Raw genomic sequence first — 27,564 nt, forward strand, 5'->3', positions numbered from 1 at the left:
TCACTCTCCTCTCTCCCTCTATCTATCCTCTCTCCTCTTCCTCTCTCTCTCTCTCTCTCTCTCTCTCTCTCTCTCTCTCTCTCTCCTGGCAGCCTGTCAGTATCTCCTGCAGCTCACTGATCCAGTAATGAGTGACCCGACAGTGAAGAATAAATATATGTATAACTAGTTTAGCTTGTTCCAAAGGTGGATAAAAGTGTGTTAGTCTAACTCTTGTGTGTTGCTCCGCTCACCGGTCCGTCACAGCGGGTGGAGCTGCAGGATTTCTGCTTCACACACGTTGCATACCGCTATTTTATTGTCTTTTTCGGACACCTTAAAATACTGGCAGACCGGTGAAGCCATTTTGGCGAGCTTGTTTTGCCGCGCACAGAGAAAAGTGTCATGTATTTTACGTCATGTGATCGGCTCTCCTGATCGGCATTTATAGAGAGCACCGATCGATCGGCAGAGAGTGAATATCGATCGGTGGCCGATCGATCGGAGCATCCCTAATATCAGATGATGCTAGCTGCAAGCAGGCTTTTAATAGTCAAGTGATGCTAATGTATTAGCATGTGTTTAGGACAGGGATAATCTCTTAGTTATCTTAATGTGTGAACGATTGCGTTTACATCAGAAGAACTTAAGAAGTCTGCATTCATAATCATTCTGCCTTTTGGAAAATATGAGCCAAAATGAGTACAAAGTCTTCAACGTTTGGAAAATGTTCAATTTGAATCATCTTGTTTTCGAGGTTAGAAAGATGCTTGATTATTGACCTCATCTGATGTGTCATAAATCTTGATTGATGACGAGTACAAAAGTTATAAGTTATAAATCACTTCATTGTCTTGTGTTCTATGGATGATTTATACAGGTAATATACAGTATTTTAAGTAACACTTGTCCCTACATGAGAACATATGTATTAAAAAGCTGACCTTGAGCTGTCTTTAGCACCAACATAGCTAATAATGCTTTTGATCAACTGGTCATTTTTCCACAGTTTCGGCTATTTAAAAGATCTAATGATTGATTTAAGTGTGTCTTTCTTCTTCCTCTCTGCACAGGAATGGACGCTGGAGGTCAGAATGGAAGTTCACCGTCTCCCCCTCCTCCACCCAAGTGGCAGGCATCATGAAAATCCAGGTACTTTTTTTAAATCATACACTCAGTGAAGAGGCACAAAGGCTTCTTTTGGTGTGTGTCATTCGTTCACAAATTCAGTATAACGTTGAGTTGGTGTTTTTCCATCTAGTCAGAACACAACTAGACAAAAAAGCTTGTTCTGTTTTGTCCCTTTTGGATCATTTCTGTCACACTTCTTCACTTCCTTTCACCAGAGTGTGTTTGTCATGTTTAGGAGTGTTTTTATAGATCCATTGAGATATCTTTGTGTCACCCACACAGCTCGTATTTCTCCCACTTCATGTTTTATTGTTCTGAGTTACAGGACTTTATGAACACAATAAAGAGAGACTAAACCTGTCATTGTTCCAGGTTCATTACTATGAAGACGGCAACGTTCAGCTGGTGAGCCACAAGGAGGTCCAGGAGTCCATGCCCATTTCTGTGAGTGGAAACAAACACAATTGAGGAAAATGAACAATATGTCAAATACAATCAGCCAATTACATTCAAGCAATTCAAATCACATATGTGACTGTTAACGTCTCATACATTAAACCTATTATTCTCACTGTCAGTTTTCTCTATTAAAGGTGATTTAACGTCTAAATATGCTGCTATGTTTGGCTAAAAATAGCCAGGGATGTTACTTTTCCTAATTATTTGCAGTGTGAAGGCGTTAGGTTGTGTATTCCCTAAGGTTTTAACAAATGCATAAAAACGACCCAGTCTTTTTCACCTGTAATTAATCACGTGTGTCTTTTCCTCTCAGAATGAGGCGTCAACTGCGAAGGAGTTTGTGAAGATCATGGAGGCTGCAGAGAACGATTACCAGGTATGAAACGATGGGAAACTGTTACTTGATACTTGCATATAGACTCTTATTGCACTATTTGCACTATTTCACTTTTTTAAACTGTTTTTCTTTTGTATTTACTATTTACTTGCACTATATTGCACTATATTTTTCTGTGTTATTGTGTTGCACTGTTGGAGAAGCCTGTGACCTAAGATTTTCATCGGCATAACTGCACTGTAGCTATGTTCGTATGACAACATAAAGAACCTTGAACCTTGAAATATGCAGATTTTAAACTGGGGAAAAAAGTTCCCCTTAGCTAGTTGTTTGAAGCAGACGTGTACATGAAGAGGATTTATGATTCTCACGCTCTTCAGGAACTTTATTCTTACCCCTAGATTCCACCGGGTCCGTCTGCGCCGCGGCGTTCACAGCGATCGCGGCCACTCTAGTCAATGGGTGCTATTCCACCAGACGCGCCGCGGCTCAGAAGCATCCCAGAAGCGTCTCTGCGCTGGGCTCCGCTCAAAATAGGATGCAAGTCTATTTTCGACGCGAGGCGTTGCATAGCGCCGGGCAGGAAGTGAACCGGTCAGAGCATCGAGTCAATCCCCAAAATAAACTAATTTTGCCGACCCTATCCCTCCGTAGTCTTTCAAGTAGGAGGAGAAATGCCAGCGTTCTCCTCCGGTTCACAGGCACTGTGTAAATTATATATATATAGAATAATTATGAAGATGAATGCATTTTTTTTACCACTAAAATACAGCAACACATCTTTGATTCATGTCGTTTATAACTGGAATATTACAGTTATTATTAACTTTGTCTGTACAAAGTAGCCTGTCCAGGAAATATGCCCAAATCAACAAAAACTGCGAGCCGGCAGGCAAGACGCTCCGCTTCTGAAACGCGCCCGGTGGGTTATGACGCTGGAGGAGGTCGGACCAAAACCGCGGCGCAGACGGACCCGGTGGAATCCCGGGGTTACAGATTTATTGATTTAAAGTGTTGGCGTGAGTTGCAATCGACTCAAAAAGAGACATGAATATCACTTTCTTGTCAGGATGAAATGATGAAATCCTTCACTCTCACACTGCAAACCTCCATCACAGGACTTTCATCATGAAGTCAGATTTGAGGCTCAAACTAAGTCAAACGAGGAGATATTTGAACGTTGTACTTTTCAAGAGTAAAGTGCACTTTCATGGCCATCCATTTAATGTTTAAGGTTTTTGACTTTTCAGTATTTGAAGAAAACAAGCCAGTCTATTTCCTCTTTTCTGAGATTAAACTCTAGTCCACATTCAGGGATTAAACTCTGAATTATGAGATTAAAGTCAGAAAATATTCAAAAATCTTTTGAAAAAATCTTTAATTTCAGAATTATCGTTTTTTTCGCAGAATTAACTTTTTTAATTTTTTACTTTTAATTTTAGTGCTTACAATCCAGACAAAGTGAAATATATGAATATAATAAATATAAATAAGTGAACTCTAACATCTTCCCTTCATTTAAAGGAGAGTAGGTCTTGAAGCACACTTTGGGAACAGAAGGACATTTAATTGTACATATTTTCTTATAATTTCACACAGGTGTACGAATATAAACAAAGACTTTCTCTGGTTTTAAGTTTTTCGGTCAGATCTAAAAAATAAATTCACATGGGTCCCTAATCCTCTTCTGTCCCTTGGAGTCACCTTTTGTGGATGACAAGTGCTATATAAATAAAGTTTGATTTGAATCCTCTACCCTTCCTCTTTGTGTTCGTCCTCCTCGCAGACGGCCATCAACGAGAACTACCAGACCATGTCGGACACTACCTTCAAAGCCTTACGCCGCCAGCTTCCTGTGACGCGCACCAAGATCGACTGGAACAAGATCCTGAGCTACAAGATCGGCAAAGAGATGCAGAACGCTTAAAAACACCCCGCAGAGAACATAACAGCCCCCTCCCCTCGCCCCCCTACCTCCACCTCCACCTCCACCTCAAACAACGTTGCATGACTGGATAGATGTATCGTCTTTGTACAGAAAATTAGAGAAACTGGGACAAAGAGAGGTTTCTGGGTGTCGCAGCCCGACACAACGTTACACATTGGATGTTATTGTTTTTATACAGACACATCTGTATAATGAAGGAAATATCACAAGACATAGGAAAAAGGGGGCACTTGTATGCAAAAAAGATCCTTATAAAATATCACGTGTGCAATATTTATTGTGTCAGTGAGACCTTTTTTTTTTTTTTTGACCTGCGGAGAAAACGAGACATTTGTTTGAATTTTACAAAGGAAATGAGATATTTGGCTGTAAACAAAGACTCCCTTCACTTCATGGTTAATGTCGATAAACAAAAAAAGTGTGTTATTGAATGGTATCTTTGGCACAAGCAGTCACAAAATCAATGTTTTCTCCCTTAATTGTGGTACTTCCCCCTCACAGTTTGTCCTATAATCCAGATTGAAGCGCTCCTGGCTCAAATTTGCCTTTTTTTTTTTTGGTCAGAGTTCAGTGACCAATTAACAAGCTTAATTAACACCAGTCGCTAAGTAATGTGCATAATGTCCAATTTACAATAAAATCAGAACGTATCACATTCTCCTCCAGTGCTTATTTTTATTAAAAAAAGAAAACAGAACCTGACTGTATTATATAACAAGGCACATTGTAATATATACCTGTATGAAACATCCTGTCTGTCAGTTTGGTGATTTATTTCCATGAGATTAATTGTAATTCAGTCACAATTATGTTGCATTAAATGACACATTTTCTATCTGCTGACTCTCATGTTTTTCTCGTACCCTTTATTGTGATAAAAAGTAATAAACTCAAGTGTAATATTAGGAAATTCATTTCATTTAGGGTTATTTCACTGCACTTTGTCCTAAAAGCGGCATGAACAGGTACGTTCTATTAAGATGACTGCACAGATGTGTCTTTAGTGCACTCTATAACCCTATTTAAGTTAAATAGGTGAATATATATATATATATTTTTAAATATTCACTTGATGGATGAGAGTCAGGGAGCTCTTGAAGTACAGTTTCCGAAATATAATGACTTATGATTTACTAATTTGCAATTCCACGTATCGGGACTGTTCATAATTAGCAAGAAGAACAGTTTAAAAATAACTGGATGAGATGTTGTATGAAACAAAGACTTCCTCTGTGTGGTTTCATGTATTTTATTAACTGATTAATTGTATGAGGTCAAATGACGATGAGAACACTGCAGATAAAGGATGGTGTTGATGCCTTTTCTTCAAGATATGAACATCTTAAAGGTCCCATGTCATGCTTTTCCAGTTATTACCCGTCCCCTTGTGTGTTATGAAGGTTTTTATGCATGTAAACGGTCTGCAGAGTCACAAACCCTCAAAGTACACCCTGAAGCGAGTAAAACTAACACAGAAAAAACCTGTCTATGCTGCCCCAGAACGCCTCGTTGGAGATTTCTAATTTTCTTCCTGGGTACAGTGACGTGCCCATACCCAAGTGGACCCATTGGTCCAAATGGACCAATCCGTGGAGCTCCTCACACACACACACTCTCTCAGCGGCAAAACTGTGATGCGTTTTGGGGGGGGGATGCTAGTGGAGCCTCGCAGCGGCGAAACTGTGGCACGCTTACACTGTAGGTGCGCCGCGTTTCGGGGTGCGGGGCGGGGGGTGCTGGTGCTAGTGGAGCCTCGCAGATTGGGGTGCTGCAGCCCCCTCAGCACCCCCGTCCCGTCCCGTCCCGCGTCCTTTCGCGATGTCTCGCTGTCTCGCAGACCCTACGCAGCAAGCAGGAAATTAACCCAGCTCACACTGTCCGCTCCTCGCGGCAGCGAGCCGCGCAACGTCCCGCCGACACGGCACCCAGACCCCACGCAGCATTCTCATCTGTTTGTCATTACTGGTGTTATTTTCTGGTTGCTAACAAACGCCATTGTAACACATAATCACTGATGTTCCGCTGTAACGGTGGTGGACTCATCAGAACAGAGTGGGCGAGCTGACCAATCAGAGCACAGTGGGCTCATAGGGAGGGAGGGGGGGGCAGGAGCTCCAACAAGCCGTGTAGGACAGAGAGTGAATACACATACTATACAGAGATGCTGTATGAGAAACCAATGTGAGTTCGGAACATTGAACAATGTAAATCTATTCTAGTAGACCTCAACAATGGAATTATGATCAGTAGAAATGGCCATGACATGAGACCTTTAAACTCACCACTTTGAACACAAATGTATGTATATTCAAGTTAGTATGAAAATTGACACTACTTTTTTATTGAGGAGAAATGTGATGATTATGGCAGAGAAAGAACCAGACAGAACTAAGTTTAACTTCAATTGTACAGTAATAATAAGCGACTCTTGTTCTTGTTATAAAAAGAGTGACTTCACATTTGCTTCCATTAATTTTCCAGTTTGAAACTCTTCATTGTTGTTCATCATGGTACAACAAAGGGATCCTGTTATATTAAATCTGTGTTTCCATGGGTAACTCACCTCTTTGAGGGACATTTGAGGGAAATATTTTAAGCTACATGTGACGCTACATTTAGGAAATACATTTTAGAAGCATAGTCCTGTAGACATAAATATATATATAATTAAAATGTTTTTGATATTTGCCTGATGTGCAGAAGAATAACGCATGCGCAGAAGGACGAAGTTTGGACCATTACACATTCGGCAGTTGACCACCTGCTAACGCTCCTCTCATTGTGCAGTAGCATTAACGGTTTATGTATGCCTTTTCCCATTTATTATAAAGCTCAAACATATGATTGTAAATGATATGATAGTTCTGAGTTGCTCCAGGTTACATTTGCGTTAAGACGATACAGGTAAATCAGTGACAGCGATATCTAGAGGCGAGGGGAGGTAACTGTCCAGGTTAGCGAGCCGGTGGCTAGCTGTGAGCTAACGCTAGCCAGACACGTCTACAGCACTCAGTCTGCTGCTGCTGCTGCTGCTGAAAATACACACATGTTGGGCTGCTGCTGGAAGAAATGCCCGCTACCAAGAAGGATTTAACACACTTCCCACACATCGAGGTAAGCTCACACACACACACGTGTAGTGTTAACGAGTCACAGTGTGTCCACGTTTATATAAAAAAAGTTAGTTTTACAAACCAGCTCTTGTTAGCAGTTAGCTAGCAGAGGCTAACACGTAGCTAAGTTTAAATGGGAATCCTCATGCATGGAAAAACAGAATCAGAAGTCAGATTCATAATTCCTTTATTCGTCCTACAAAGGGGGCATTTACGTTGTTACAGCAAAGTATAGATAGAGACGAAGAAAATAGGCATGCACATAGTATTTATATTTGTTACAATTTCCAGAATTACACATTCAGGTAGATGGTAAGTAGCAGCAGTATTTATCAAATAAATAAAACATGTAGATGTGGTTTATAACAGTATTATTATTATTATTATTATTATTATTATTATTGCACATAGTTACTTAGGTTCCTGTTGCAGTAATGGATGGATTAACTATGAGTAGCAGCCAGTAGTAATAATAATATATGCAGAATATATTGCACATATGTGCTGTACAATGTAACAGTGGTGTCATAGTCTTTGCAAACATGGAACAACATGCTAATTGACTAGTTCTAACTACATAATGGGGCATCAATCATTCCGAGCATGTAATTGGTTTTCCTGGCAATACACCATAGCTGAAGAGAGCAGAGTGTATTGTTGTTTAATGGTCTCCATCATGAGTCAATATCTCTTATCTGGCACTGCAGAGTTTACACTGTCAGCCGGTGGTGTTGCTGCTTCATGCTGTCTGTCTGCAGGGGGAAAGCCATCTGCATGTAAAGCAGACTTTAAACAAGACATGTGACTCAGATCCAGAGGTGGAAGAAGTACTCAGATCTTGTACTTGAGTAAAAGCAGAAGTAGTCAGATCTTGTACTTGAGTAAAAGTAGAAGTAGTCAGATCTTGTACTTGAGTAAAAGCAGAAGTAGTCAGATCTTGTACTTGAGTAAAAGCAGAAGTACTCAGATCTTGTACTTGAGTAAAAGCAGAAGCACTCAGATCTTGTACTTGAGTAAAAGTAGAAGTAGTCAGATCTTGTACTTGAGTAAAAGTAGAAGTAGTCAGATCTTGTACTTCAGTAAAAGTAGAAGTAGTCAGATCTTGTACTTGAGTAAAAGCAGAAGTAGTCAGATCTTGTACTTGAGTAAAAGTAGAAGTAGTCAGATCTTGTACTTGAGTAAAAGCAGAAGTAGTCAGATCTTGTACTTGAGTAAAAGCAGAAGTAGTCAGAACTTGTACTTGAGTAAAAGTAGAAGTACTCAGGTCTTGTACTTGAGTAAAAGTACCAGAGTGTAGGAATACTCTGTTACAGTAAAGGTCCTGCATTCAAAATGTTCCTCAAGTAAAAGTAGAAAAGTATTATCATCAAAATATAGTTAAAGTAGCGACAGTAAAAGTAGTCATTGTGCAGATTGGTCCATTTCAGAATAATATATATGATATGTTTTATAATGATTGATCATGAAAGTGTTATCAAAGCTGGTAAAGGTGCAGCTAGTTTGAATGACTTTGTATACTGCAGGGTCGCTTGTGAATTTACTCCAGGTGGAACTAAAGTCTGATTTAACACTTGATTATATTTCACATCATTCATCCAGATCTGTAAAGTAACTAAAGGTATTCAATAAATGTAGTGGAGTAAAAGTACACCATTTACCTCTGAACTGTAGTTGGGTATAGTACAAAGTAGCAGAAAATAAAGTGATGTACTTATGTTAAGTCCTTCACAATTGTACTTAAGTACAGTACTTGAGTAAATGCTAAGATCCCAAGTTACCCACTGCTTGTTGGCCTGGTGGACCTCATGTTTACCTCCGCTGGGACTCACTGTGGCTCAGTGGTGCAGTTGGCATTACGCTCTCTCTCAGCAGCGGTGAGCCTCTTGTGACTGTGCTGAGCAGCAGATGGAAGAATGTGCTCTTTGAGAAAGCCAGCTGGCTCTAACCAGAGAAGGCAGGAGAGTATTTAGGCTCTGGTGGAGGAGCGTAGTGTGTGTACGAGTTGGGTCTGAGCAGAGAAGGCAGGAGAGTATTTAGGCTCTGGTGGAGGAGCGTAGTGTGTGTACGAGTTGGCTCTAACCAGAGAAGGCAGGAGAGTATTTAGGCTCTGGTGGAGGAGTGTAGTGTGTGTACGAGTTGGCTCTAACCAGAGAAGGCAGGAGAGTATTTAGGCTCTGGTGGAGGAGCGTAGTGTGTGTACGAGTTGGGTCTGAGCAGTCGTAACCAAAAGCATGTATGGTAATGGAGGTTTATGTGACAGGTTTAATGTGTGCTGCTGATTCTCACCGTGTCACTTGTTGCATATGATAGGTGTTAATGTGCAGCGTGTATGTATGTAATACTGCAGCCGTCCAAGTTGTGTGACTAAGTCCTTCTACATACCTCTGGATTAGTCTATATCATTCTTTCCCCCCCCTGCAAAACTGGTATTTTAAACCTCTCAAATATCGAACCTTCTTTGTTTTGATATCCTAATTAACAGACATAAATAATCTTAAAATAAATAAATAAATGTCTCAGTTTGGGATCAATCAATAAATCGAATCTAGTCTAAAATCTTCGTGTTTTTCATAATATTATAACATATTGTAAAATACAAATTTTTACACATTTAAATGTTATATATTGTACAATGTGCATATTCTTACTTTGTTTATAGAAATACAATTTTTTATCCAACCTTTTATTATTCCTATTTTTATAGAAATATGATCTTTTATCACCCCTTTTTTCCAATTTCTTTCAAATAGTTCTAAATAACAATGATTTCTTGGTCCCTTAATGCTGTATGGCATCCATTGTAGCAGTACACTTCAAATGAATAATGACGTATTTAAGCAGGTGGACATGTCTCTTGCTGGGTTAGAGCTGCTGAGTCAAAATGTAAATGTATGTCAACTCAACAGCACATTTCCATAATCAAATGAGCCCTTCTGTACCTCTGACATGCCGTGAAATGAGTATGCAGATGACGATAAATGAGAACACATTATTATATCTGCTGCGATGTTTCCATGCGGCCGCGTCATTAAACACTATGGAGTGTTTGACCTTGGTTATGTTGGTTAGTTGGAGCAGGTAACCGCTCTCCGCTCTCACATTACATTTGGATATTAGATGGAATTTAAAAGATAATATTCAACTGAGTATTACTTTCACTACATACTTCTACTTCCTCTTCCTTATATACACCACCATATACAACCGTTTTGATTTCCTAGTTCCCTTTATACTATACTTATATTATGTTTAACTGTGGGATTCCCCCGTCAAGACGGTTTATCACCCACTTTCCAACAACGTGCTTTTTTCGTATTTTCATTTAGTAAATGTTTTTTTCTATTTCTCAGAATGACTATTGGCATCCCAGAGACTAGTTGTGTACTCTAGTTGGAAATCACTTTAATAACAGTATGATTCAAGGTTCAAGGTTCAAGGTTCTTTATTGTCAATCTGACATAGCTACAGAGTAATTATGTAGTTGAAAATCTTATGTCACAGGCTTCTCCAACAATGCAACATAATAACATAATAACAATAAGAGGATGAGAAATACAAAAATAATAATAGTTATAAAATGAAATAAAGTGATGATGTGGAATAGTGCAGTACGAGTCTATATACAAGTTATTGGAATGATATATATATATTAGGTATTAGATACATACTACTGAATAGCAGATGAATGTTTGATGTTGTTTCAACAGTTGAATTTTTTAACAGTCTCACTGCCCGCGGGAAGAAACTGTCTCCGAATCTTCTTGTCCTTGCCAGGATGCTGCGGTAACGTCTGCCAGACGGCAACAGAAAGAACAGTTTGTGGCTGGGGTGATGGGGGTCTTTGATAATCCGTAGTGATTTCTTCGTGAGCCGCTGGGAGTAAAGGTCCTCCATGGATGGCAGCTCCGTCCTGGTGATGTGCTGTGCAGTTTTCACCACCCTCTGTAAAGCCTTACGATCGAGGTCGGTGCAGCTGCCGTACCAGGCCGTCATGCTGCCAGTCAGGATACTCTCTATCGTGCACCTGTAGAAGTTGCAGAGTATCCTGGAATCCATTTTGAACCTCCTCAACCTGCGGAGGAAGAAGAGCCGCTGTCGAGCTTTCTTGGTGATGGTGGTGGTGTGAAGAGACCATAGATTTACACAGATTTACCTTGGGGATAAAAACTACTTTACCTACAACCAACTAGTTATCTTCTAGTTGGTCATTGTTACGTGTCTTTTTAATTGATATCTTCCTCTCTGGTTGTTGACTAGGTTAAATCATTTGTATGAGCTCCACTGAGGGAATGAGGACCAAACTTGACATTTTTTGATAAACAATCCATTTCACTAATTGGGATCAATAAAGTAGATCTAATCTTATCTGATCAAACAAAATACATGATTATTTTCATCAGCCATTTACTGTTAACAGACAAGACTGAGGATGGGTATCGTTAAGGTTTTAACGCAGCGTTTCCTATATACAAATAGCGGCGGCAGGTGATATAATGGGGACATTGGTGGAGGAGAGTTGTAGACATGTTTTAATGTTGAAGGACTTGCACCATCATCCTCTGCGTCCTGTATGCTTGTATTTCAGAGTTTGTGTTGCCTAAATAATGATAATCCTTCTGTCAAATCCTCACAACGTCATCTCTTTTGAGTCCCTTCATTATCATGCTGAGTTTGCACGTTCAAGGTTAAACTAAAGTAGATCCCTTATACAGTTTGCAATACGTCGTTTGTGGCACAGTTGGCGAAAAACATTGTCTCCGGACTTTGGATGGAAAAAGGCATTATAGTTCTGATGTGCAGCCAGAAGACTCAAAAGGTCAGAGCGTAAAGAGGGATTTACTGAGCATTTTGTGGCACTAAATCAGCTGCTAGTAGCCCTCATGGACCATTGGAGCTGGCAGGGAAGAAATGGATATCATGTGTCTTGATGTTTCTGTGGAGAATGCTGACAGACTCTGTGTTGAAGACCACTGATAATAACTTGTTTTGGGTTCAGACAGATACTGCTGGGCTTCTTTCCCAGGCTTCCTATCCCCCAGAGAATTCATATCAACAATAAAAAGTCTTTGAAGTCTGGAATTGTTTTTGACAACCTTTTTACTGCAAAAAGATTTCTGACCAGGACCGGGACATTGAAGCCTCTACACAGTAAGAAAAAGATAATTTCACCGCTCTGCAAACAATTAATAGACTTTAACAAATATAAAAATAACCCTGGGAAAGTACATATGTTTTGACATGTCACAGTACACGACACTGGTGTTTCAAACCAATCCACAATCAAGGTTCAGTACTCTTATAACTAATAAGTTATAACTAAAGACTATAAAGACACACACACACACACACACACATGTTTTCTCACCTCTCTGTTCCTCATCCTGGTGTTTTGCGTACAGGCACAGTTTGATGAACGATCTGTCCGTATTTAAATGGCCTTTAGATTCTCCTGTTTTGACTGACTGCACATATTTGAATCTATGTAAACCCTAAGACACAATGTACCTGACCTATTTACTTTACTCATTCATCAGAATTTAGACAAATTATGCGTTTTTAATAGCATTAAATTACAGCTTTGTAGATTCTGGTAGGGCTGCACAATGTGATGAAAATATGTAACATGTGACAACGTTTTTAAAAGTTATAACAAGATTATAAGCAGTTTACTAAGTTGTGTCTTTCCAGTTTCCAATATACTATTACAAAGAAAAGACATGGCTTGTTGCATTAAAAACAATTATATTTTTTAGATAGAAGATTGAGACGAACCAAAGATTGTACCGTATCAGAAAGTATCTCAGTGGGTACACACACACACACACACACACACGCACATACGCAGCACATATTCACCACAAAGCCAGATCAGACTAGTCAGGGACCTTTATTTAGAACCTGTGCACTGCTTTGGTAACATGATCTCAGACAGACATGTTTGCACTACCTTTGAAGGGGGCAGGCTGCCCTGCCATGCCTGGGAAAATAAAATCCACAATCTGTTTTGCATCCACGTTCTGTCTGCTTTTAATCAGCCGTACACACATTGAGAATATAGTGGTGCAGTCATGATGAATTTGTGAAGTATCAGTCAGCCTGCCACAAATACGTTTAAAAACCTGTTGACTTGGAGAATATAATGGTTCAGTCATGATACCTTTTTGTAGTGTGTTGTGAAAGTTAGCTTCATAAGGCAAGATAAAAAGCAATGGGATTTCTCCATTTGGTTTTGGGCACATGACTTCACGTCACCACTGCTAAGCTAAACGCTGCTAATATTTGGAGTGATCACGTTTTGTAGTCTCATTAAAGGTGGGGTAGGTCATTTTGGAGAAACCAGCTCGAGTGCCCTAGAATTTGAAAATACACAGCCAGAAAAAATCTGCCACTTCCTTCAGACTTCCTTACAGAGCCCCTCCTCCAACACACACGAACGTGCACATGACCAATGAGGGCACGAGATAAGTTTGTGCACAGATGGAAGGCTGACAGGCAGGTAGGCCATCCAGTTATTTTAGCCGGGCCGGCTCAGATGATTGGTCGTGCTTTTTACAGTACTACGGCTTCCACAGATGAAATTTGTTTATGTATTTATTGTCAAAGCATTTAAGATATTCATTGCTATCGGGATGTTAAGAGCATTCCATGGATTATAACAAAAAGTAATTTTTTTAAATTACATACCCCACCTTTAAGTAACTTGTTATCAACCAATGTTTTTAAGACACATAGATGCTTCGGACATTTCCGATTGGATGTATTTACTGAGAGATGTTTTGTCGTAGAATAAATCCTGAAAATCTCTTATCTTCAAGGCGTTATTTCAGTCAGCTTACCACAAATACGTTTAAGAAAACTGCTGACTTTGAGGCGAGGGAACCGGTGGTAAAATGCTAACTAGCCGTCTTTTTGGACCCATTCCTGCACCACTCTATATCAGCATCATTAAGCCTGGATTACCCTTTGGACTTTTGCAACTAGAAGCGCCCAAAGTGGTGATTTAAGTAAAACCCTCTAAGGTAATATCTGAACCATCATGCCAGTGAGGCTGTGGCCAAGTGAGGGAAAGGTCGAGGAACCAAGACTGTCTTAAAAAGTGAAAGTGCTGCTGAAGAACAGTCATGAGGTGAATCCAGGTAAAAGCCTGGATAGATGTATTCCCCTCACTTAATGGAAAGCAGTCGTGCAGATTGAGAGCTAGATAAAGATAAGCTCCTAGACTTAGAGAGTTGAAAGGATTTTTAAAGCTTGGTCAAAAGTTGAGATGTGGGTTGTGTGCAAAAGGAGCTGGAGCTCAGTAAGAGGAAGACTTTTAGTATTCTGTACCATCAGTGTCATCTGAATGTGTCGTGTTTTTTATAAATTGAATGAATACCTTGTGAAATACACCAACTTAATACATATACCAAATACATTACCATCAACTAGGGATTTACAATGTTTGTATGCAACTCAAGAAACTAGCCTCTGTGTCTGCCGGACATAATGTTTTTTAGGATAGAGGATGATTAAATTGTCTAGACTTGTACAATTTCCACTTTCTTTCACTTATTTCTGTAACTGCTGAGGAGTTTAAATGCACTTTGGCAGCAGGTCTGGCTTAATAATTAAAGCAAAACCTTTGTTTCACCGCAGCAGAACACTCAATCTAGGTGCCGGACACCCCAAAAGCAAACCAGTATATATAAACTCTGTACATGGGTTGGTGAAATGCCAGAGAGATTAGTCAATCTGACAAGGTGGAGAGCCAGGTGTGTGTTTTCTCACCTCTCTGTTCCTCATCCTGGTGTTTTGCGTACAGACACAGTTTGATGAACGATCTGTCCGTATTTAAATGGCCTTTAGATTCTCCTGTTTTGACTGACTGCACATATTTGAATCTATGTAAACCCTAAGACACAATGTACCTGACCTATTTACTTTGCTCATTCATCAGAATTTAGACAAATGACACGTTTTTAATAGCATTAAATTACAGCTTTGTAGATTCTGGTAGGGCTGCACAATGTGATGAAAATATGTAACATGTGACAACGTTTTTAAAAGTTATAACAAGATTATAAGCAGTTTACTAAGTTGTGTCTTTCCAGTTTCCAATATACTATTACAAAGAAAAGACATGGCTTGTTGCATTAAAAACAATTATATTTTTTTTAGATAGAAGATTGAGACGAACCAAAGATTGTACCGTATCAGAAAGTATCTCAGTGGGTACAGTGAAGTATTTTCTTTAATGGGTCATGTGGTTCACGGGTGAGAGTGTGAGATGTGAGAATCAAAATATGAGTTGTGGAAGCAGGGAAGCACTAGTTGTACTTGACACTTTCTGGCGTGAATGTGTGCAAGTAATCGTCGTCACGGACTGTTGATTTTGGTGCAAATTCCTGCTTGGCTTGCTTGGAAACCTCAGTCATTTTCCTTTAAAGGCCCTGACACACCAAACTGACACCAAAGAACATGTCCCGACGGACCCGATTGTTGCGTCGCCTCACGTCTCCTGCGTCTTGGCCAACAGTCGCACTGGAACACACCGCAAAGACTTCAGCCGACGGCCAAGTAGCACGTACGCACTGCGCATGCGTGAGTGGCAATAACTCTCCTTACCAGCAAGCGGCGGTAGTGTGTATTCGTCATTCAAAAGGGGCAACCGGAAGACAGACTGCGTGATAACCGAGAGAAGAAGAACAGACTGCGTGATATATACAAACAACAAATAGCGTGCGTTCCATTTTCACTCTCGTCCATCACAGACTGTTTCACATAACGACTTATAATCGAAAACATGTTTAGTGCGGTACTGGAAAATGAAAAATAATAGCCGTCTGTGTGTTCCTTCTTCACTTCCGTTTCGCTTCTCATGCATTGATTCGCTAAGCTGAACAGCCAATCAGAGTGATTTCTTTTGCCGACAGCCTCCCGATTCAACATGTTGAATCGGGAGCGGAAGGTGTCTGCACGGCCGAAAAGACACAACGGTGCAGGACACACCAATCTGAGTAGGGCGACAGTTACGCTCATCGACGGCCAGACATCTATCGACAGCCGAAATCGGCTCGGTGTGTCCGGGCCTTAACATGCATCATATGATTGTGTTAGTTTAGATTTAGCCTACTAGCTTCCCATCACACCACAGGTTTAAGTCCTGTCTCCTCAACAATCCACCTTCCATTGACTTAAGATTTAAAAAATCAAAAGACGAAAAACCTTTGTTTAACTGAAAAGCAGTTGCATGCACTTCCCTCGCCCAACAGATCCTCTCTGCCTTGTTAATTAATGTCCACAAACAACAGTAATATAATGTGCTAAGGTCCAACTAACACAACCCAAAGCAGAAGACATATCGACCCTCAAGACTTCCTCATCGGATCGGAGAAACACCTGTTTGAACGTAAGGAAATGATGTTAGAAATTGCATCCAATGCCTTATCTACTCTTCATATGAGTTCTTTCTCTTTGCTTCCACTTCTTAGTCCATATATTTATGAGGTAACGAAGCAGGACACAGTTGAAACAAGAGAAACGGTGCTTAGAAAACGTATCCTGGTTCAGAAGACCGATGAATCCATCCTTTGTGCATGAGCTCTTCAGATGAGTCCCATTCAAAGGAGCTGCTGAAGAAGAAGTGACGACCCACTGCTCCTGTCTCTTATCAACCTTCATTTCTTTGTGCATTCACTCCAATGGGTTTCTGTCTCAGGAGCTATTAATTGATGGGAGGGTTTTTTCCAAATCTATTGAAGTTAAAGCACATTTCTAGTTTTGGTTTTTTGGTTTATTGTCTTGACATTCATATTTAAATGTCTCTGTATCAGACCAGTAGACTGTGGTTAATTTGATTTCATTGGGTGGCCATGCATCAGTGGACTTCTCTGCAGAAGTTCCTCATGTTGACCAGGTGGTGGCAGCGTTTCCTGACCCAGTTATGTGAATGATGCCGCTGCGTTTGAATTGTGACCCAGTGGAGGTAATCAAAGCTCTCCGACCTTCCCTTTGTGCCGGAGTCTGGTTCCTCTGAAAGACAAACGGGGGGGGGGGGGTGATTGTCTGCTTATCAAAAGCCCTGCCAGTCCCCGCCGATGTCTGCTCTGTGAATGTGGTGGACACAATCCATGTTTTCACACCAGCTGGCTTTCAGTGCTGTAAATTCATCCTCATTAGATCAGGAAATGACCACCAGTGAAATGCTAAATCTGTCCCCCAGCAAACATGCTTCTGGCTGGGTGGTTTTTCAACTCGAACAGAAGCATTGAGGGGAAACCAGCCGTGATTATGACATCCTGGTATTTTCCTAAAATCTATTATGCTGTGGAAATGTTGAAAAAGGCTCTTGAATTTCTTTTTTAGAAAGAGCAAAACACAAAGGCCTAAGGACAAACGTGATTTTCTTCCCTGATTCTTTTCTGAGAATATTTGGCAATGGCATGGGATATTCTTGATATCAGCACAATCAAAATAGAACTCTGAAAATGACATTGTTTGCATCATAGATAGGACATTTTTTTTATAAGTAAACATCCGTTTGAGTGAAAAACACAAGCATATGTTTAATCAAAAATTGCCAAATTGGGTGAGTCTTATGTTTTGTACATACATCTTTCAATACGGCTGTATTTGTTGTCTTCTCTACCATGAAAGACAGCATTTCCAGGCCACTCATTTGTAGATATACTCACTAATATCCCAATAAAATATATTTTTTTAACGTCATCTGCTATAAAATTCAATATCATTTCATCCCTAGTTGGCAAATGTACCAAATTGCTTGTTTAAGTATCTGTGATTAATGCTAAAGAGTGCTCAGTTTTTCGTAGAATACGTCAAGGACAGGATATAATATAGACGTTGACACTGGTAGACAGTAAATGTGAATATAATGAATCTTTGTGGTGATCGTTTTTTTCTAGTTTTTTTGGGTCGTACCTCATTGCTATCACCAAATGTTGAGGAGTATGTCAGCTTCTCTTATAGCTCCTACGTCATCCTCCTATTATCCTTCTCCTCATTTCTCATCTTTCCGAACGACGGCCACACTCCTCTCACGCTTATTTTCAGTTCCCTAGCAACCAGGAGGAGATGCTTTTTTCCTTTTTTTTCGTCGGGGTGGCACTTAGCGATGGGAGTGGGGGTGGGGTGAGGTGTGCATTGTTCAGGAATAAATGGCTCATCAATGCAGTGAGAGCAGGTGAAGAGCGCTGTTTTAAGTAAAGCAGTCATTGAGCGGCTGCATCGTTCCATTAGTCAGTGTCTGACCCAATTAGCACCTCCCGTTCACCTGGGTTTCAGCGCTGTGATGGGTTTGCATCCTAATAATCAGTGTGAGTGTGTGTGTGTATGTGTGACTCAAACACACTCTGACTGGAGAGAAAGAGGCTGACGGTGAGCGGCTCTGCACCGTCAGTCAGAGGCAAGATGATTTGTCTTGGTTTTGTAGCCTTTCATGACCGATCTCGCATTTGTTTTATGGACCAATTAATGAAATTGCCTGAAGAAAATGGCTAACAATGCTATTAACAAAGTATATCAGGCTTTCATTACTCCACAGCTAAGCTAAAGAAGGCTAATGTTTGATGTGATGACGTTTAGTATTTCTCATTTGGCCACTTGTTAGCATCGACATTTTTAAGACACATGGACGCTTTGGACATTCAACAGCGTATTTACTGATGTATTTTATCTCATAGAACCAAACTTGAAATGGTAACACAGATCTTATTCAAGCATCTATCCAAAATCTCATTCAAAAACCCTTTGAATTTGATACGAGGAAACTTGGAAGTACAAAAATGCTAACTCATTTCCGGATTTTGGAACCAAAACCAAATCTGTAAGTGAACAAGTCATGTTGAGTGACGTTAATGCAATATTCTTGATTCCTCTGTCAACAAAATAACCGTCAAAAGTGTGTGTTGGTCCGGCATTTTGACACTTCTGAACACTGAATTAATTGGGAAGCACGATACTGCCAGATGTCCAGTTAGTTTGTTCAGTTCATATCGTAAAAATACTTTGAGTGTGAGCTTATTCAGGCTTCACACACACACACACACACACACACACACACACACACACACACACACACACACACACACACACACACACACACACACACACACACACACACACACACACACACACACACACACACACACACACACACACACACACACACACACTTGTTAGACGCTTTTATCCAAAGCAACTTACATACTCAATACTGTGGACAATCCCCACAGGAGCAATTTGGGGTGAAGTGTCTCAGGGACACAACGACATGCTGACTGCAGTGGGGTTTGAACCTGTGACTCCCTGATCAGAACACCAACGCCCAACCCACTGCACCACACGCCTCCCTTGACATTTATGAATTAAATGAAGTGTCTCGAACCGTTGGGTACAAAGCTTGTTACTATGTTTCCTCAGGGTTACCCTAACCCTAACCCTAACCCTGAATGTTTTGTCAGAAGACGCTCTGACAGGCAGTTTAGAGGCAACTCAAATAGAGTAACACATTTTGGTAAACCTTTCCTTGTGTTGATCCAGTTGCTAGTAATTAAAAACCAGGTGGTAAACCTAATTCGGACATTGGTAATTTAGTCAAAAGCTCCTGTGATTATCTCATCAGTACCATATCCCTCCATCTTGAGTTGTCTGATCCCCATTCAGATCTTCCCAGTGCCAATGAGTGGCAGGATTTGTGAAAAGCTGACGTGAGAGCTGCTCACACTGAATGAGATTACAGATGGCAGTGAATCGCACAGATCCCAGTTCTCCCCCTCCTCGTCTCTCAAGAGTGTTTGAGAGAGATCCCCCCCCCGTGTAATTAACATGACCCCAGGAGACGTGTTCTCTGAGGATGGAGGCAGTGCACTGCAAAGAACAATCATCTTCACAAGTCTTCTGTCTTGAAATCTTACAGACCGACAGTTGGAGGAGATAGTCACACTAGTTTGAAATTCAGATGCACTTTTTCTACGAGTGTTCAAAACATTCAGCCAACAGCTTCTTATAATTGATTACACTAATACATTTTAACACTTTAAGTAACTTAATTGCCAGCCAAAATTAAACGTGTCTGTGTTTGGTTAAGATGATCTCTAAGGTAAGACCATCAACTGTGTAATACCAATGTTCAATAGTGAGTATTTCTGTACATCCCACTACTGAAACAAAGTGAGACATCATTCCTCTATCTGACCATTCCAGATTTCAGAAGTTATCTTGTCCCAGTAAATCTTCCATTTATATTGTATTAATAATAAAGTGGTGCAGCGATGATTCATTTGTGTAGGCCGACACGGAAGTGAGCATCTTAAGGGCTTCCTCGACCAAAGACAATAGGAATTTTTTATTGGATTTGGGAATATTGCAGAAAAGAAAGATCTGTGACAAAAGACATTTTGGCATTAATGCAATCGCAAGAACTAAAAAGCAAACGTTAGGCAAAAAATGAACTACTCGCATTAATCAGGGTGTCCGTGGGGTCTTAAAAAGTATTAAAAGTTGATAAATCAATTTAGCGAAAATTAAGGGTATTAAAAAGTATTAAACGGCATTTTCCAAGGTATTACATTGTGTAGCTTGTTTTCAATAAGTATATAAATTGTCCAAAGAGGTTGTATTCTACAGTTTGCCTGAATGTAATCATTGCGTAGGTGTGTAGTGTGATTCTGTGTAGTTTATTTATGGCATCCCGTTGGATTTGACGTCATCTGAACAGGACATCGCACGCTCACTGCTTGATAGCGCGCGAAGGTCCGTTTACGCCGGTTGTTAAACAACATCGTTATGGGGAAATGCAAGTCTGCGTCCAAATGGTTGGAAGATAAGGAGGAAGGACAATCAATACTGTATATAGTAAATGTGAGGTAAAGTGTGTCGCCAATGTAACCGGTTAAAACTCAAAGTGGCGATGAGGTCTTAAAATGTATGGAAAGGGTCTTAAAAAAGGTCTTAAAAGGTCTTACATTTGACTTCAGGATTCCTGCATATACCCTGTTACTGCATGGCACATAGACACTTTGTACATTCACCAGTGGGTGTTAACTGACCTTATTTATGTCGTAGAACTAAATGGTAAGTGTGGCTTCTAACTAAAAACATGTTGAAAACGCGTTTTGAGACGAGGGAATTAGAAGTGGTAAAATACCAAAAGAAATCTGAGTTTTAGGACTCATTCCTGCACCACTGAATTCAGGATAAATGGTTTTAACCAGTAACTTTGATCAAGGAACCTCGTGGAAAATATGGTGGTCTAGTAAACAAGCCAAATCTTTTATTTCAATATGTCAGGAACATATTATCACCATATCCTTATTAGCACATTACCAATATTATCTAATTGAGATCAGGACATAACACAAATCTTGGTTGGGACTTCCCAAATGTATATATTTGAACAATTCTACAAGACTACCCATTTTTGGCAGTGCAGCAGGAGTAGAGAGGGGGGTCTCCTGCCTGAAGGACAAAGACGTTAGTGGAGGAGGAGGAGGGTGTGAGAGACAAAAGAACCGAGGCCTCCGTCGGTACACACTCCTCTATTCAGCCGCGATGCTAATCCACATGCTAGCTAGCTTCACCCCATTCACAGCTGACCTCCCGTCTCTTTAGGTTAGCAGGCTGCTGTACGTCCAACATGTCCATCACTGCTGCACACTCTCTGCTTCTGGGTGCACTTTACTACATTTAAAGGCTTCATACTTCATTCAAGTTTCACAGAATGCATACATAATGAGACTGATCACGTGCAGCGTGTTCGCTACATGCACATCGGGGTATCCATGCATCGTGAAAAAGACAGCCTCACTTCATTCATTTAGATTTAATGCTTGGAAAAGGGTTCACATGTCTTGAATAAAGCAGCCATGGGACAAACCATGATTTGTGAAGGATAGTAGATTTATAATTTCAAACCCTTAATTGTTTCTGTCCATTTAAAGGTCCCATGTCATGGCTATTTCCACTGATCATAATTCCATTGTTGAGGTCTACTAGAATAGATTTACATTGTTCAATGTTCCAAGCTCACATTGGTTTCTCATACAGCATCTCTGTATAGTATGTGTATTCACTCTCTGTCCTAAACGGCTTGGTGGAGCTCCTGCCCCCTCCCTCCCTATGAGCCCACTGTGCTCTGATTGGTCAGCTCGCCCACTCTGTTCTGATTAGTCAACCATCAGTGATTATGTGTTACAACGGCGTTAGCAACCAGAAAATGACACCAGTAATGACAAACAGATGAGAATGCTGCGTGGGGTCTGGGTGCCGTGTTGGCGGGACGTTGCGCGTCTCGCTGCTGGAGCGGACAGTGTGAGCTGGCTTGCTGGTGTTGTTTCCTGGTTGCTGGCTGCGTGGGGTCTGCGGGACGGCGGGACGGCGGGACACGGCAAGGCCCGCCCCGGCCAGTTCATTTCATATTAACCAGCATTTTTTTAACACTTCTCAGCAATGAACTGGCTTGCTGTTTTTGCTGTGGCATTAAGTCAAAGCGTTTTATGTGATATGAAGCCTGTGTGTGTGTGTGTGTGTATGTGTGTGAGAGGTGGTTTAAAATGAGTATCAGATCTGTTTATCTAACAACCAATACGTTTTAACCAGAAATGATTTACAAGAGCACACAATTTCCATATGTAACCTCTTTATTTTACTCACAAAGTGCACCATATTCATGCATTTCAAAGAGGTGAATGACAGCACCATACGTGTTTAACTTCCAGTTGATGTTAAAAAAACAAACATATGATGCAATGCAGCTTATTGCAAAATCGCTCAAAAATATATAAATTTGAAAAGTCACATCTCTCATCCAAACATCCTTACGTCTATCTTCTGTGTGTCTGCTTTGTTTCCACTTTAATCAGCTGTACTTATTCAGCTTTATTTCTCTTTTGGTAGATAGGATTTGTATTCTGTGGGAGGGGTCATATTATCAGTCCTGATTTAGAAACAGCAGGTACCAGAGCGTGCAGATACTAAATAAATGCTCAGTCACTCACGTGGTTGGAAACCTATTTAAATACATCTCGGTACATGCGATGCATTTTGCCGAGGCGTGTGGTTTTGAAAGATTTGAATGTCTCAGTCGGGGACATGGTTTTGTTTATCCATTTAGTCATTTAAATCAAAGACCTTTTAATTATATTCGCTTTGGTTATCTGTTGAACGAAAATGAAAAGAACAAAAATAAGATATGATATAATACGACACCTGTGACTTGATGTTTTTATATATATTGTACAAAGGGTTACACAGCTTGTGTTTATGCCGGTTTGATGGATGATGTTGTGATTATAACAACAGAACATTTTTGTGTGTGTGTGTGTTGTATTAACTGCTGGTAAACACACAGCAGTGTCCCATACTCTTTTCAATTTGTCGAGATGACAGACCCCCCCCCCCAGAATCGGTTGGCTTGTTTTGTTGTTTTTTTTGCTCCAAAGTAGACAAACCATTTTGATTGGCCTGCTTCCCGCTCTCTTTCTCCAGTTCCCCCTCAGCCCCAGCTGCCTTCCTCCTCCCCCCCTGTATCTCTTTATCCGTCTCCCCCTCTATAACATCTTATCCTCCCCCTTTCCCCTTTCCTTTCCCCTTTCCTTTTCCCTTTCCCCTTTTCCCTTTCCTTTTCTTTCCTTTTCGTATTCCTGTTATTTACCTTTTCCCCTAATGCCCGTCCATTTCCATTCCTCCTCTTCGACTCCTGCACTTCCATTTCTCGATCTTCCCTGTCCTGTTTCCTCTCGACTCTCCCCCCTTCTCCCTCCTTGCCTCCCCCCCCCCCTCTCCCTCCATCTGCCAGCAGTAGTCCATCAGTCTTTTTACAGCTCTCTCTCCCCCCCCTGCTCTGACGTCACTCTCTGTTTGCATAGCCATTGTCTTACAGTGGCTGCAGCTATCGCAGCTCCTCACCAGATTTCTGAGTTTTTCACCCCCTTCCCTTTCTATCCCCCTTATCCCCGGGAAAGCCTCCCCCTCTCTCTCTCTCTCTCTCTCTCTCTTTCTCTCTCACCATTTTCTGTCTCTCCATTAGTAAACACTACAGTGGAATGAGGAGTGAGAGAGTGACGGAGAGGAGAGGATGAGGAGGAGGATACACACTGCAGAAAGAGAAGAGATGCGATAGCTATAGCTACATCTCAGCGTCTGGATTTCACCACAGTCTGTGAAGGATTTCTGCTTGTTTTTATTTGTAATCCTCCACAAGGCCTCCTGTTTTTTGGACTATCGAAGAGTGTGTGTGTGAGTGTGTGTGTGTGTGTGTGGAGGAGAGATTCGGAAGCCGCAACGGATAGTGGCGTTGGGGCATCTGGCCGTTTGGGGAGGCAGCGACGGCCGGCTGGCTGCATTGTGTTGCTTTGATGACCCCCGCTGTGTAGCTGCCTGCTCATCAACCTCCCCCCTCTCTCTCACTCACCCTCCCCTTTCTCTCTCCTCTCTTTCCTCCTCCTCCTCTTCCTCCTCTTCCTCCTCCTCCTCCTCTCTCCATCACAGCTCCCGGCCCAGCCATGTTCGGCACAGAGTCCTCATGTAAGTACCACCAACATCCTCCCGCCTCCTCTGGGTTTCTATCTTCTTTATCTGTGTGTTTCTATGAGAGGGAGAGCAGGCGTAGGAAATGTCTTCCTCTCTTCCTGCGTCTCCGCTCGTCTTCTTCCTGTTTTGCCTTCACGGTGGCAGATTGCATGAGGGAGAAATCTGGGATCTACCATTTTAGCACCACAAGCTAGCTGCACACGCTGCGCTTGCTGCCCGCCTCGCATTCTCTCACTCTTAGCCTCACCGCGAGTCGGCGTGCGTATATGCAATCACATTTTGTGTGTGTGTGTGTGTGTGTGTGTGTGTGTGTGTGTGTGTGTGTGTGTGTGTGTGTGTGTGTGTGTGTGTGTGTGTGTGTGTGTGTGTGTGTGTGTGTGTGTGTGTGTGTGTGTGTGTGTGTGTGTGTGTGTGTGTGTGTGTGTGTGTGTGTGTGTGTGTGTGTGTGTGTGTGTGTGTGTGTGTGTGTGTGTGTGTGTGTGTGTGTGTGTGTGTGTGTGTGTGTGTGTGTGTGTGTGTGTGTGTGTGTGTGTGTGTGTGTGTGTGTGTGTGTGTGTGTGTGTGTGTGTACACACACATGTACACACATGTCAGAAGATGGATGCTTTCATCGTTTTTTTAAGGAGCATCCTCTGTCTATTTTCTGTAAGATGCAAGCATTTCCACACGCAGATGCTATCAAAGCTAGCGTAGCATACTGCTGTTGTGTGTTTGCACGTGTGTGTCTTTGGAGAATGTGCAAGGCAGAGTTGTAGTGTTGGTCTCTTGGTGGGACGACCTCACTTTCTACCCCACCCTCTCAAGTAGACCTGATCAATACCATGATCCTTCACTCCACTACCTGCTCGATGCTTTAAGGAAGCTGATCTGATCGATTCTGTCGTGGCTCCACATTCAGAGTAACTTGTTTGTTTGGCGTCAGATCAGAGTGTGTTAGCATCCTGGCTGTAAGTCGTGATGGAAAGCTGTCATGCACCACTTCTCCCCTGAGCAGGAGTCTTTGTTGATAACAATCAAGAGCTGAGTGGATCACACCGTGGAGTATTCTGGATGATGTACAGCCTGGACCTGACCACATCTTTTACTCCACTGAAGTCTGGCTGAAGGTGTCTTAATCTTGTGCTCTTAGATTAAAAAACGAGGTCATTTGAGGGTCAAACGTAATGCTTTCACTGAGTCAGTTTGTCTTCTTGATGGTGGGGTCCGTTTGTCTTTAAAAGATAATCAAGCGTTGACATTTTAATCACATTTTGGTAAGAGCCTTTTGATAACACCTCATAGTGGTAAGGCTTTTTTGTAGGAATCAAAGTGAATATTTAAATACCAAAATGTCCCCTAAATTTCTCTTCATGCTCATATTTTGATGTGTTGATGTTCTAGCCACACTAACATTTGATATTAGATCTATAAGAAGGAATGGAAAAGCATAATGAAAGATTGAAAACAAGATGAGAATAAGAAGAAATTAACTTATTAATTAATGGGATTCTGCTCTTAAGGCATTCGAAGAGATCTAAAATATTTAAGATGAAGACATTCTCTATGTTTCACCTACATATTGAAAGGTAATTTGAAGTCGAAGTCTGTATCGTTGGTAGGAAACACAGCAGCTGTAGCAGAGATTTAACCTGATATTTGGTAGTCTTTATACACCCTGCACACTGAGCTTTGAGTTTCTCCACTTCCCTCTGTTTGCAGTTTCAGCTTTGCTAGAAAATCATAACTCTCTGCGCCAAGGCCACAGTAAAAACGCAACAGAGAATATTCATGAATAACAACCAATGAGTATCAGTTCACTGGATCTGATTTAAAAGACTGCAGTGTTTGTATTCCCTTTTTATGGCAGTACTATAAAGAAATAGAGAAATGTAATTGACTGTTCATGGCGGATGATCACAAGCTTTGACCAATAGGGTACAAGTAAGCTTGTTGCCATGATCACGGCAGGTTTAGTGCACCAGCATGTGGAACATTGTCAATCCCATAGTTTCTGGTTTTATCTAGATCTTACTTGGTGTGAGGCTACCAACGTCGCAGGCAATACATTGTGTCAGTATATTAAAGGTTGAATGGAAAAAGAGACGTTTCATCTTTAAAATCTGATATTTATAGGTCTTTACTGGCAATATTCTAGAAGAGACTGGGGCAAAACAAAATGCCAATTCAACTCTGTAGGTTTTCGGTAATAAACTCATCAGCGTTTGTTGAACCACTCTGTATAGTTGTAAGTGGAGCCCCTTTTAATAGGATATTTCAGTGGAAATGCTTTGCAAGGGAAGAGCTTGGGACAAAGTTTATTTACAAACAGCAGACATGGCAAAAGGATATGACGTTGGAGACATTTACACATTTTCTTTTTTTAAAGAAACTGTGACATCTTGACAAATGGAGCCCATAATAATTGTTATTGTAAGTGAATTACCTAATGGTTGAGCTGCTGACTTATATTTAGCGGATTCAACATGATAGATAGATGATTTTTGTCTGTCCCATAGAGTTGGGATCAAAGTCAAAATAATTCGAACATTGGTCAGTTCTTGTTGGAAATGTTGAGCTCCATGCCAGTGTTTCCCACAGATCTGAAATATACTTGTGGCGGTAGTCGAGAACGGGGGGCGGGTGCTAGTGGAGCACGCTCATGAACTGTTCGCCGGAGCCTTGCAGCGGGGTTACTGCGGAGCGCATGAAGCAGATCCTTCACGCGATAGCGGAGCAAACATTTAAAGGATGGGCCGTCGTCCACTAGTTAATTGATCGCGGATGGCGTCGTGCGTCGTGGATAACATTTTTTTAAACCTAAATTAGGGCTGCTCGATTATGGCAAAAATCATAATCTCGATTATTTGGGTCAATAATTGATATCACGATTATTAAAAACGATTATCCATTTACATTGAAAACATCCATTTATTGGAAAAAAAATGTTTTATTTCGATTATGTTGTTTTCATAATCGTTGTAAGCCAAAATCGTAATTGCGATTAAAATACGATTTAATTGAGCAGCCCTAACCTAAATGGGTCGCGAAATATACTTTGGCGGACGTTAATATACCTGGGATGCCCGCCC

At 41.0% G+C, this 27,564-nt stretch overlaps 2 protein-coding genes across 6 annotated transcripts in view; both read left to right on the forward strand.

Annotated features, from left to right (window-relative positions):
- Window positions 1–1,052: 1,052 nt before the first annotated feature.
- LOC117479180 (F-actin-capping protein subunit alpha-2) lies at window positions 1,053–4,697 on the forward strand (the record flags this gene model as incomplete). Its single annotated transcript, XM_034126183.1, is given in 4 exon segments — window positions 1,053–1,131; window positions 1,483–1,554; window positions 1,883–1,945; window positions 3,693–4,697. Coding segments are annotated over 4 exon segments (355 nt in total), but the record flags the coding sequence as incomplete, so codon positions are not given.
- A 2,152-nt stretch (window positions 4,698–6,849) lies between these two features.
- LOC117479181 (suppressor of tumorigenicity 7 protein homolog) overlaps window positions 6,850–27,564 on the forward strand; it is a 76,324-nt gene continuing 55,609 nt past the window's right edge. For 4 of the 5 annotated variants that reach the window (XM_034126184.1, XM_034126185.1, XM_034126186.1 and 1 more), the window contains exons 1-2: window positions 6,850–6,968; window positions 24,455–24,490. In XM_034126184.1, the coding sequence (XP_033982075.1) occupies window positions 24,469–24,490 (22 nt within the window). In that variant the 5' untranslated portion in view covers window positions 6,850–6,968; window positions 24,455–24,468. The remainder of the gene's footprint in view (window positions 6,969–24,454; window positions 24,491–27,564) is intronic. The other variant, XM_034126189.1, reaches the window with a different exon arrangement.

This window comes from Trematomus bernacchii, unplaced genomic scaffold (assembly GCF_902827165.1).
Source record: "Trematomus bernacchii unplaced genomic scaffold, fTreBer1.1, whole genome shotgun sequence".
Taxonomy (NCBI): Eukaryota; Metazoa; Chordata; class Actinopteri; order Perciformes; family Nototheniidae; genus Trematomus; species Trematomus bernacchii.